Source organism: Manis javanica, chromosome 12 (genome assembly GCF_040802235.1).
Source record: "Manis javanica isolate MJ-LG chromosome 12, MJ_LKY, whole genome shotgun sequence".
NCBI lineage: Eukaryota > Metazoa > Chordata > Mammalia > Pholidota > Manidae > Manis > Manis javanica.
Window position 1 is genome coordinate 65,301,198 of NC_133167.1, and position 13,493 is coordinate 65,314,690.

Consider the following 13,493-nt stretch of genomic DNA (forward strand, 5'->3'; position numbering starts at 1 on the left):
AGTAAAAAGCTAACCTTTTCAAACAATATGGCTTCTCTCTCACTTACCAACTTTACATTTCCCTGTATGGCCCCGGAAGATGACTGGTTAGCCAGAGACGGGTAAGATTCCTCAAGGGAGGAACAACCTAAGACAGGCACAGTCGCAGGGGGGCCATCAGGTGAGAATTTGGGGATCAACAGAGGTGAGGCTCAGAACCTCACCCCCCCGCTTTGAGAGAAATCTTCTGCATCCGTGGATGTCTTGCTGCCCTTGTCTAGCCTGGATTAATACTTAGTCCATAGGCACACACCTGATCATCTGATCATCTACATTTGCCCTCTTACAGCACTAAACTATGTTTTCTACCTTTATCTTGCATCTACCTACCACTTCAGCATTTTATTAAAAATAAAAAAAATAATAATAATAGAGGGAGAAATGTGGGATCAACATATAAATCAAGTACAAAAATCAAATGAATATTCATATTTGACCTGATTGTTTATAGGTCATAATGCGGGATCAAAACCGAAAGTTTCTGTGATGAATGCCCTTGTACTGTTCGCCATGTAAGAACTTTTTCACTATGTAAGAATTCATTCACCATGTAAGAACTTGTTCTTTATGCTTCAGAAGATTGGAGACTGACGAGAATTAGGCTTGAGATGGATTAATGATTGTACATTGAGCATTGACCCCCCTATACTGAATTTTATTGTTGTTAACAACCATTTGATCAATAAATATGAGAGATGCCCTCTCAAAAAAAAAAAAAAGTTCAATAATTAAAAATTGACTTACACACACACAAAAAAAATAAAAAATCTATAAAATAGGAGTAATAGTAGTATCTATTTCATAGGGTTGTTATAAGGATAAAATAAATTCATACATATTGAGTACTTAGACAAGGGTCTGGTGCATAGAGTTCAAAAATAATAATTATTATTGTTATGATGATTGTTATTGTTATTGCTTATTTAACTTTGTGGGTAGTACTTGAAGTAACTACTGGTGACCAAATTAGTTAACTTTTTCTGGTAAATCATTACCTTACCTGGATTATCCTGCATGGATAGAATAACGTAGGGTAATTTATAAAGGATGATTCTATGACCTTGAACAGTCCCAGATGTCTGGACAGGACTTATATCAATCAGTAACTTCTTGTTTTTCTTTAAATGCAGACTTACATTTCGTAATCTGCCTTTAAGATTCCTTCTTTTGATTTATTATCAATGTGTTTTCTTTTTTATGTTCTTTATGGCCATTTTGTCAAATTCTGTGAATAGAATTTTTTACAGGCTTCCTGTCAAGACAATGAAGAGTAGTGCCTAATATTTGTATTTTCCTCTGCTGTGAATGATTTCCAATCTGTGAAGTCTATGATGTCCTCAATCACATTTTCCTCCTTGATTATGTAAACAGAACTAAAACATGGAAATTTCTTGCTCTAACCTAAATCATTAGCAGAGAAAATGTTTAAAAAATCTTCAGGCATTATTATATGCATATTTGGGAGCAGCACCCAATTTTGGAAGAATAAACCTGTATATGTATCATCTGGAATTTGGAGAAAGTAAGGAAGGGAGCAGGAAAAGGTGGTGTGAGCAAGTGTGTTCTTGCATTTTTGTGTCTGATAAACTTTGGAGATTTGGGACTTAGTTAGTATTTACTTGTCAATCTTTCCAATAAGACAAAACTTCGAAGGATGAGTTTCTCTGGTGTTCTTGTGTATTGTCTCCTCTTTTAATACACTTTCTCTTTACTTAATATCCTGTAGTACATTTCAGCTACATGATGGATTTTCTCCAATGGGAAAAAGTTTACAAGGTTAGATTCAGACTTGCCAAGCAAATAAACCAAAAAAGAAGATTTTAGATACCTCCAGTCTCAAAGCATGTGACTTCCTGTTTCCTGGGATAGATTGAAACTCATTAATTAATATCTTTAACACTAGAAGTCTTTCAGGGAAGTAGACTGTGCTCATTTTTTACTTTCTCAGTGTGAACAACTGAACCTGCAGTACATTTCAGCTACATGATGATGGATTTTCTCCAATGGGAAAAAGTTCCTCCTTTGTGGGTCTCCAAGGAGGGGTAAACTTTTGGAAATAGATTTCCAAGTATTTCTATCAGGTAGCTCTGTGCAGTCTTTCCTATGGACATACCCCTTCAGTTAACAATGCACGGAAGAGACCAGAATGTGTTCAGAGTTTGAGGAAGGTCCTCTGCTGAATGAGAGAGAGACTCAATATCAGCATGGATAGGGACAAGAAAGCTGTTCATTCTTTATTCTGAATGTTAAACTGCTGACCTCTGGCCATTCCAATACTCTCCCTGATGACATCAAGCTGGCCTGGTTGTTGGTTGTGGGGAATAAGCTATGTTAGTAAACTTTTAGTCATGTCAGTAGATACTATTTTAGTTCTTCCTTTCTTAGTTTTATGGCATGAGGTTCTGAAAAAGCAGGATGGGGAGAACAAGAGATTTGCCCAGCATATTTGTCCCTGATCCCTCTTATCTACAACTGCTGCTTTCAATGAGGTAGTCACAGTCTAAGCCCAAATAAATTTTCCTCCTCACATAGCTTATCTATTGCAAATAGCTGGGTTTTCTAAGACTTTTCTCTTGGTGCTTTTCTTCAAAGTCTGGATAACATACTCACTCTAGGAGCTCTCTGGCTCACAGGGGAAGGGGATGGCTTACTGGAGTCAGCTGGCCTCTTGTATCTCTTGAAGAGAGAATTAATAAAACAGAGTTGTGTGGCCCTTTGATGGCACATTTGTAGTGCATACCATCTCAGTGATGAAAAGATGGCAATGACTCTAAGTCTGATCTTGGACTATTAAAAAATAAACTTCAGAACAATCAAAGTTTCTAATCAATTATTTAAAAATGCCTTCCATTTTAATATATGCCTGACTATATGTAACTTCGGCAGTTTAGGTACTTAAAGACACTTAATAGACTAGTTTTGAACTTCTAGAGATAAGAATATTTGGGCATATTCCTTCACTACAGAAGCGATGAAAAAAGATAATTTGAGAGCCCATTTCTTAAAGTGTGAGTTGTAAACATGGACAAGTTTAATATACTTTCAGCACAAAATTTTGTGCACTGCTCCTGTTTGGAGGAGGCTTTGGGACTATCCAAGGAGGCATTTGAGGTATCTGTCTATATCTGTAAACTTAAATCGGATTCCTAAATGCAAAATTGGGGCTCAAGGTGGGGCTGTGCTGTCTGGTCTTTGAGATCCTGGACCTGCCTTTTCCTTAGTTAAAAAGAAATCCAGAGATAATCTAATAATCACTATGAATATGAACTTTAAGGAAAAATAATAGTCATACCAAGAAAAATAGCATAGTTGTGAGGAGAGTATTAAGAGACCATAAAATGCAGCTGTTTAAAATACATATAAAAGCTTTTTAACTACAGAGTCTGCCTGTGATAACTCAACAGCAGTACTGAGCTCTTCTCCGGCACGGGGAGTAATGACTGAGCTCCTGTGACTAAGGGTTGGGGATTCTACAATGAGTAAAGCTGGCTCTCCGATGTCCGTCCAAGTGTCTCACCAGAATCCCGGGGAGCCGCAATGAGGAGCCGGGAGAGGAGCCTGCTCCAGGTCTGGGGAAGCGTGGTCGTGGGGCCCTGAGAGCGTGTTAGTCCTTCAAGGCACATCCTGGTTTTTTTGCTGTGACGGAGAAAACTAGGGTTAAGCATCTGGTTAATAGCAAGGAGGTGATTGTAGGTGCGTTATGCGCTAACAATTATTTCTGCTGTAGAGCACATTATGTTTTCATGGACGTTGTCTTTTGTGGTTCCTCTACCCTGTAAAGTAAATCGTCCAAATGTATGGATAAGGAGGTGGTGACACAGAGGATGAGCTCCTTGGAGAAGAGAAACTGCTGAGTGGTGCCCCAGGTCCCAGGTCTCCTGACTTCAGACCTGTTTTCTTTTTACAACCCTCCAGCAAAAGAAATGGCCCTTCATTTCCCAAAGAATGTGTGGTGGTACATTATTTTCCTGAGATGTTATTTGTACTAAAAGTAGGTTCCATTTTGAAATAAATTAAATTCCTTCTTCCCATTCTCCCAACCCCCGACCCAGGCGCCCGACCTTACTATGCATACTCGCAACCCTCTGTACTTCCCACGTTAGCTCATAGCCCAGTTTGTAATTTACTGTTTGTGTCATTATTTGATTTATGTCTGTTTTCCCCTAATCAGCTGTAACCTCCATGAAACCAGGGACCATGTTTCTTTTGTTTACCAATACATACTGAGCATTTAGTGTCTAGCATGTAGTAGTCACTCAGGAAATGTTTGATGAAGGAATGTCTTAATTTAAGGTTTGTGTGCTGTTTCCATTCTTCTAGAGTATCCAACATGTGAAGAACTTACTTGTGCCAGTGGAGCCTGCTATAACACTACTCAGAAATGTGATGGGAAAACTGATTGCAGAGACTCTTCTGATGAAGCCAACTGCAGTAAGTAACATGTATATGATGTGCAGTGGTGTGCTGACACTGGTTCATACTGGCCAATTATGGACATCTTGTCTCAAGTTTTCATCCAGTGGATTCCTGTTGGCAGCTTGAAGTGATCCATAGTGGGGAGTATTCACACAGTGGAAATGCAAACACTACGAGTCAGGCCTTTATGTTCCTGGAGAATGGTTGTTAAACATTTACAGCACATTACTGCATAATAAGAATCTCTTTTTAAACTTAAAACAGAATACTCTTGAGAGTAAATGGCTACAGTAGAATTGAAATTCTCTATGTTTTTCCTTCTTAATTTTGTGTTCCAGCTAAGCACTGCTCACATAATGAGTTTCAGTGTGACGATGAGGTGTGCATCCCCCGTGACTACGTCTGCGACCATGACTCTGACTGTGATGACAGCAGTGATGAGCTTGCTTGCAGTACGGTGATTTCTTTATGCTAGGTCCTGTTAGAAATGCTGATGTGGTTGTTTTTTCCATCTGCCCATGTACCACTCTTCTCAAATCAAAGGGTCACTATGTCTGATGGCAGACACAGCCAGAAGGTCATTTAGGGCCCACAGCATGAACCTCAGCAGTGCTGCTGGACCTGGGCTCATTTATCTCCCAAGGATCTGTAGAGTTGAAGGGTTGCTGATGGACAATTTGCATTCCTCCTTTAGGCTAGGTACAGAGCATATTGTATCTAGATTCTCGAATTACCCATCCCTCAAGAATCAGTCTGATAACCCAGATAACGGTGAGAGAAAGGGCTTGGAAGTGAGAGAAAGGTCCTTAATAGCAATGGTCCTAACTCCTCTTTACTTGAGATTCTTACCACATTAAAATTTGATGGTCAGGAATGCGTTGGTGTGCAGATGGCTTTTGTTGCCCCCACATTTGCACTCTAGTCCTGTTTTCCTTATCTGTTGTGCAGTGCAAACCACCTCTCTCTTACTGTTGCCACCTCTGGACCCATTTTATTGGAATATGTAGTTTGAAGTCTCCATGAGAGAGTTTTACTAATTCCAATAAGTTGGCAGCTTTTTGTGGTCATTTATTTACTAGAATGTATGACTTTTCTTCACACCCATTGTAATTGGTTGGTACCTATGCCTTACAGGTTGTTGAATATTTTTAGTATTATCCTAATTTTCTATAAGCCATGCCTGATTTCCTCTCTAGACCTGGGCTCCTTTCAGTGATCATATTAAAGAGAATGTGCCATGACAGAACGGGCGGTTCAGGATGGTTCAGTCCTAAACGGCAGTTGCAGTGCCTGTGGTTGACATCAGAGGATGCTGGGCGTGGGCAGGCCTGTGGCCTCTTTATCTATCTGCATTCTCTATTCTGGGTCAGCCTACGATTCGTGATGCTGAGAGACAGACTGGCACCTGCATTCATTTTCTGGACCCGAAGCCTCTGTTGTGTCCTCCTCCTCCTCCTCTTCCTCCTGTTTTTCATTTTGTCAAGGTCCTTAAGGACAAAACTGAAATAGAGATTTCAGCTTCCAGGAGCTCAGTTTAGGCAGTAAGGGGAGCACTTTTTCCCAAGGGGGTCTGTGTCTTTAGAGTGCAGCTGTTGTTTTCTTCCAGACTATCCGACTTGCAGAGGCAACCAGTTCACATGCTCCAATGGCTACTGCATTGATCAAAATTGGGTTTGTGATGGAGCGGATGACTGTGAAGATAAAGGAGATGAAGACGGATGTGGTAAGAAGGAGACTGATTGATGTGAGAGATGTGAGAGATCGATTGAGAAGCATTTTATTAAAGTGCTTTCCAGAACTTGTTTTTCCTACTCTCCTTGTTGGATATTATCTGTGTGATAAGCGAGTCTTGGGATTGGTTGGGTTTTAAGGGACTTAGTAGAAGAGGGAGGAGATGACTCTGAGCTTTTCCTAAAAAGACCCAGAACACAAAAATAATGTACATTATAATCCCCTCCCACCTATCATTAAAGCAAGATAGGTAGGTCAGTCTCTCCCCTGTCTATAGCCCATGCTAACTTTTTCCGTTTAAGACTGCTTATTTTAACTAGATTTACTATATAAAAGAATTAGGCAGTGGAAGGAGGGAAAAAGGGGAAAGTGTGGTTTGTCTTAGAGAAACAGAGTGGTTGCTGTAGGGGAGGGTGTTGGGAGGATGGCTGAAGTAGGTGAAGGGAGGGATAATTAGTGAGAATGTTGGATACCTTGATCTGGGTGATGGTTACATGAGTGTACGTACATGTGGAAATTAATCAAGCTGTACACTAGGATTTATTTTATTGTATGTACTTTTATTTTTAAAAAATGATTTTCAGCCTCAGTAACAGTTCAGTTATGTTTTGTTTTGAAATTCTGATTTCCATATGAGTCACTGACATCCAGTAATGGAAGAATGGTTATGTGGGGAACATGTGAGCTGGTGCTAGGGATTGGTAGTTTCAGGAGAGGCTGCAGCCGAGGGAAGGATTCTATGAGAAAGAAATTGCCAAAGATCTTCCTCCCCTTCACTCTGCTGCTATCATCAGTTCAGAAGCTACTAATGCCCACATCATAGAGCAAGATGCCTGCACTGTTCTAGCCTCAGATACCCGAAGAGTGGTGCTTGTTCTGGGAACATCCACTGGTTTCATGTTCTGGTGTTTCAGGAACTAGTACTCCTATATTTGGGGTTCAGTTTTCTTACTCTGTTAACTTTTCACTAAAGAAACAAAACAAATTAAACTACCCCAAAAGACAAAAACCAAAACAAAATAAAAACTCAGAAGTCCTAGCATTGCTTTGATAACCCTAGTTCCATAATACATGATTTAAAAAAATGAATCTTCTCCTAGTGGTTATTCATCTAGTTTCCTGATAATTGGGCCCTTGTCTGCTTTTTATTCTGATGACCAGGCTGGGGGCTACTTCCCCAAGAAAGAGTGGAATTTAAGTAATTCTATTTGCCACTCCTTAGAGTCTCAATAAAAGGGCAGTAGTAGAGTTATTATAAAATATAGGTCATTTATAGACTTCTCTTGTCTACCTGCCTTAAGTGTGGATTGACAGAAACCTGTATCCACCTCTCATGTGGCTTCTCTTTTTTTCCCCACAGAAAGCCATCCTCATCATACTGATGAATGTTACCCAAATGAATGGGCTTGTCCAAAGTCTGGAGAATGCATCCCAATTATAAAAGTTTGTGATGGGATTGCAGATTGTCTAGAAGGAGGAGATGAAACCAGTGTCACAGAAGGACGACATTGTAGTGAGTTTGGAAATTTATCTGGGTAGCTTTCACATAAAGATTTTTTTCTCTGTAACACTTGGCATTTGTGCAACAAATGATCTGTAGGTTTAGTGGCTTAAACAAACAAATATTTATTATTTCTCAGTTCTGTGGGTTGGCTAGGTAGTTCTACTGGCCTAGACCAACTCCCTCACATATCAGGGTGTTGCAGTGAAAGGCTGGTCCATGTTGTTTATGTGGTGGTGGAAAGGGCAAAACCTAGTGTACAAACTCTTTTAAGCCTCTGCCTATGTATTTTTGCTAAGTGTCTTATTGGTCAGAGCAAATTAGTTTGCCAAGCCCAGATTCAGTGGATTGAAGAAATAGATTCCATCTCTTGACAGGAGGAGTTTCAAAATATTTATGACGTTTTTTTACCCTTCAGCCAGGCAGAATGGTTTTAATTACAGTTTTGATGACTCTAAAGGTGTTTTGGATACTTAATTCTCTGGCTTATACTTATGGAAAGACCCTTGTCTGGCTATATTAAAAAGAAGCTTCTGGTTCCTGGGATATATATATTGAATTAGATTTTCCCCCTTTTTCTCTTTCTTCATCAATCCATCAACTCTGGGGACAGCCGGCTGAACTGTAAGGGAATACAATTTATGACCTTGATTTCATCAATAATATACTTCCTAAATTGTCTAGTAATTGCCTAGAAGTGGCCACATAACTGTAACCCTAAGGTTCTTTTTTTTCCTGAAAATACATGTAATATTTAAGTATACAGAGACTGCTATGGCTTCCACCCTCTCCCCCCATCCCCATGTCATTTGGGAGCCCTTTTAAAAATACTTCAAAAATTAATAAGACAGAGTCATGGTACAAAAATTAGAATATAAAGATTAACAAAAAAAAATAACATCACCTGAAATTCATCACTTAAAGCTAGTGACTGGACTGAGAATGACACTAAAAATGTTATTGCATAATTTTGCAGTAAGGCTTGAATGGTGACAGATTTTCTGTGCTTCTCCTACATGCTTCCTTAGGTTTTACTTTTGAGAAATTGGCTCTTCATGGGTACATCACTTTTGTCCAGAGGTCACCATTCATTTAATGAAGTGTTTTTCTCTGTTTAGATGTGACTTTCTGTCCTTTCTTGGGCTGTGACTACAAATGCCACATGTCACCAACTGGAGGGGAGTGTTATTGTCCCCCAGGTTTCATCGTCAACCAAAATAATACCCGTAGATGTGTTGGTAAGTGACAGGTTGGGGTGCTTGGCCTCTCCTCACAGTCTTGAACCACATGGGCTCTATGACCTCAGACACCATGGGGTTCAGTTAGAAGTGATGGCCTGTATAACGAACAGCAACAAACCTCCCAGAAAACCTGGGAATTTGAAGTTTTAATCCTGAGAAGCTTTTATGAGGTACACAAGGCAAAAGAGTGGTTCTGTTTTAAGTGAGTTGATTAGCTGCATGGATACTTATCAGCTACTTGATGCTGGAAGAATTCTTTCTGTGTTTTCGTTTTAAGTATTTGGAAGCAGGGTTGGTATGGCCATACTGGTTGTTAAATATTTAAATACTTCCACGCTGTTGGTCAGTAGCTGCTGCCTTGAGCCATCAAGTACACTCTTGTGCTCCTCTGGCCCCTTCTCCAGGACACTTAAACCTCCCTAGGATCCAGCAGCAAAAGAGTGGCCACCTGACCCAGCCGAGGATCACTGGGTCACTGCTCTGCCAGCCGTACCAGCCAGTCAGTGCTCATGCTGTGCTGGTTGTTGGTCCTAGTGATTTTCACCTCTTCTTGAAGCTAACATTCAAGGACAAACTCTCATGTTGCTTCCAACTGGTGGCTGGCATTGAGCTAGACAACAGTGCACCGAGTACTTGATAGACCTCTCTTACATGGATGATAACAATGATTTTCCCAATGGGAAAGTTTTGATTCTGATGTGGGCCAGCTTTGCATCCCACTGTGATTGAAACAGGGTCTTATAATGGGAGAATTACACTTTGCCAAGTATCATCAATTTTTAGTTTTCTAGGGTATAAGTAATGAATTTTTAATGTTCTGATTTTAGATATATGAACAACAAACATATTAGCAGAAAGGGACAACCGAGGTTTTAAAACTTGTTCTTACTGTTGTTGGGAAAAGGCACCTGGAAGGCAACTAAAATAACTCATTAGAATTAAGCTTGGTAGTCATCTGTGGAATTATAAAAGCTTTCTAAAGGATTTCTAAAAGGTTCAGAATTTTCCCAAATTATTTGTGTTCTTTGGGTATTACTTAAAAATTTGAGAGTCTTCAGAGCTTTTTAGATAATACAAATATGGCATTCATAGAAAATATTTTTACAAAAGTGTTTCTGCTGAAATAATTTCTAAAATATTAATATTTAGCCAAAAATGTTGAATTTGGATAAACCTACTGAAATTATTTAGCTTATGGCTTCCAGCTGAATTATACTTTACCAAATAGGATTGATCTCAATGAACTACTCATAGCTAGAAAAACTTTTAATGGCAGAAGTAAACTCTGCTTTACAAATTAAATATGGAACTCTTGAGAAAGCCTGATCCTCAGTGTTATGGGAACTATAATAATGGGACTCATTTACCTGTGATAATGCCAAGAAAAGCAGGAATTTTATATCTGGTAAAGCAATCCAATTGAGGCTGTCCTTGTAGTATTCAAAATAGGTAATTTTAGGTTCCTATTATCAGGACCATGCCCCAAAGTTTGCTCATGATCTGATTGCTCCTCTTAAGTAACTATGTTGTTACCTAAAATTGCAATTTCCTATATTATGTTGCACATACATTAATTTTAGGATTTATAGAACACACTTAGTTCATAGCACTTTGGAAGTGGCATGGTCTGATATTGGGGCACTAGTTATAAGTTCTGTAAAGAACATCTTTCAGTCCCTTTAGTATATGTCTGGGATTTCAGTACAGATAACCTCATCTGAAGATAAGTTTAAAAGTCTACATTTGGGGGCCTCTGTGAATGGGAGGCTCCCTGCCACCTGCAGAGACCTTTTCTGTGACCTTCCCTGTCATTCAAGACGTATCCTTGGCCCCTGAGTTCTGAAAGTAGATTCAGATTTATTTCAAAGAAGAATATGTTTGCTGTCTTTGTAAAGAGAACTCATTAGTTTCAATATATGACATTATGAAACCAGTTACACTTGTTTCAGTTGAGATTTTAGGGGAATTGTTTTGGTTTGCTCTTTCAAGCATTTCAGTTCAACAAATCTCTCTGTATGGCTGTAATCCTCTGCATGGCTGACTCATTACAGAGGCTTCAGGTGTTGGGAATCTATGCACCATTTATCATCTTAGACATGGTTCTCCTGTAAATGCCTCAGTGGTAATCAAGAATAAAATTGAATAATCCTGACTTGAAATCTTGTGTCTTTCTACCGTTCAACTGCCCATGGTCATCCTGACCTGGCTGTGGAACCTCTGAGGCATGCTGCAGCAGTTTGCCGGGGTTATCGTTTCTGATCGACAGGACATGCTGTTTGTTGACACAATGACATTGTGGTACCCAGTTAGGGCAGGAAGGTCATTCAGCATTGTGGGGTTTCACACAGCCAGATGGATCAGAGGGTGTCCAAGGGGGTCTTGGCTAAAAAAGTCTTCTGAATTATTTTCAAAGCAATATTTGTTGATAGTAGTGGACAAAGAATAAAAAGGAAAGAGAAATAGATCAAGGTGTTGTGGGTGAAGGGGTATTGTAAAGCAGTGCTTTACAACTTCCACTGCTTAAGTTACTCTCATGAAAAGCCTTAAGTCTTCTTTCATTTTTCTTGTTTTCAGTTTGGCTGATGATGAATAATTATTAGCCTTTATTTTTGTCCACAATGGAGTATATATTCTTATTTAGTCAGTACAAGTGAGTGATTTTATACATTCATTCAAGCCTTTAAAGGACTGGTGGTCCAGGTGATAAGAAGGGCATTTGCACTCAAAAATCCCTAGCACGTCTTCTTCTCTTTGGACTCCTTCTGTTGGCATCCGAGCTCACACCTCAGGGTGACTCCAGACACACCTTCTCATCCGTCTTGCATTCAAAACGAGGTCATGACATTCTCGGGGCTGAGGGTGAACGTCCTGTACTTTCACTGCCATGGAAGCAAAGCTGTAGGTGGTGCTTCCGCAGGACTGAGGCAAGGGCACAGGAAGGGAGATCGATGTGGGCCTGTTATTTATGCCCTCATGTCCTTTTACCTGGTCGTGTCCAAACTGGGTTAATTTTTTATTGGTTAGTTGCAGTCCTTGGAAAGAAAGATATGTTGGCTTCTGTTGTTATATCTGATCTGGAGGGAAAACTGGAACCATTAGCTTGATCCCAGGACTTTCTTGGGCTTTGTAGCTTGGGAGTATGAGATGGTGGCCATTCAGCAGGACCCAGTTAACCACTCTGACATTTGCTGCAAAGGTCATCAGATCCTAGATGTGCAGAGTATTCTAGGCCTGACAGTACAGTGGTTTCAGAAATTATGATTTACTTGAGAATTTCCTGAAGCCTGAGGGCATGGAAACCCTGTGGTTACAGCCTTTGGAGGTCGTCCTCCAGGGAGGAGAGCAGGGTGAAGGAGGGTGTAGCATGGATGTGACTTTGGAGGGTAAAACAAAATATTTGGCACCAATCTACCAAGGATACGCCAAGTTCTGTACCTTTCAGGCTTTACAACCTTTAAGAAAGGCTCTTTATATATTGTTTTTCTCTCCCTACCCTCAGCATATTGTATTGTGTATCTTCAATTATGTTGAATTTCTTTTTTGCACAGTGGAACTTGGATTACTATAACGGTGAGCAGAGCTCTATCATGTAATTGGCTTTCAATAAACACTTATTAAACAAATGAATAATAACTTAATGACTAAGTAGAAGGGAAGATACTTTTCCTGTCTTAAAAATAATTTAATTTTGGTTATGTTTTTTGGCATCAGGGGAAAGGCAGCTGGATAAATAGACCTTTCCAGATACTTTACTGCAGTCCTAATTTTGTATCTTCTAGAGGGTCTGGATAAAAGACAAATCTTTCTTTATTCTGATGTAGCACTGTCTGATGGAACTTTCTGCAGTGATGGAAATGTTCTGTACTTGTGCTCTCTAGTATGGTAACCACTAATAAAATGTAGCTATTGAGGAGGTGTCAAGTGTGACTGAGAAATTCAATAACTAATTTTATTTCCATTTAATTAATCTAAATATAAGTTTAAGAGGCCACAGAGGGCTAGTGGCTACCATATTGGAAAGCACAGTCTTAAAGGGGAGCATGTATACCAGAATTCAGATATTTTGTAAGCCAATATTAAGAAATGAAATGTAATACCACAGGACTGTGAATTCAAGCAGATTTTAGAAAAACTGTTTAAATTTTCTGGAAATTTCCCCAGTATGAAGATGCCTGGTCTAAATTCCTACCTTTTTATTATATGCCCAGAATGTGTTGTACCTCCCTCCAGAGGATGCTTATTTAGACAGGGCAGCACCATATTTCTCTACAGCATGTCTAAGATTTTCGCCCGTTCGTGCTCCAGAAATGCTAGTAAATATGATTACAAACATTCATTTCCCATATGGCAGATTTTGATGATTGCCAGATATGGGGAATTTGTGACCAGATATGTGAAGACCGAACTGGCCATCACCAGTGCCACTGTGCAGAAGGGTATGTCTTGGAGCATCAGAAGCACTGCAAAGCTAATACTTCCTGTGAGTAAATTAAGGACATTTGTCATATTTTGATTAGTAAACTTCTGACAAATATCCTCTTTCCATAGCAGACGACAAATGTCAG

General features: G+C 39.6%; 1 protein-coding gene across 2 annotated transcripts in view; it reads left to right on the forward strand.

Moving 5' to 3' along the window:
* The window catches only part of LRP2 (LDL receptor related protein 2), a 246,494-nt gene that overhangs the window by 56,650 nt on the left and 176,351 nt on the right, over window positions 1–13,493 (forward strand). For both annotated transcript variants that reach the window (XM_036995040.2, XM_073218732.1), the window contains exons 5-10: window positions 4,360–4,470; window positions 4,794–4,907; window positions 6,062–6,178; window positions 7,547–7,699; window positions 8,806–8,925; window positions 13,280–13,408. In XM_036995040.2, coding sequence (XP_036850935.2) covers window positions 4,360–4,470; window positions 4,794–4,907; window positions 6,062–6,178; window positions 7,547–7,699; window positions 8,806–8,925; window positions 13,280–13,408 — 744 coding nt within the window. The remainder of the gene's footprint in view (window positions 1–4,359; window positions 4,471–4,793; window positions 4,908–6,061; window positions 6,179–7,546; window positions 7,700–8,805; window positions 8,926–13,279; window positions 13,409–13,493) is intronic.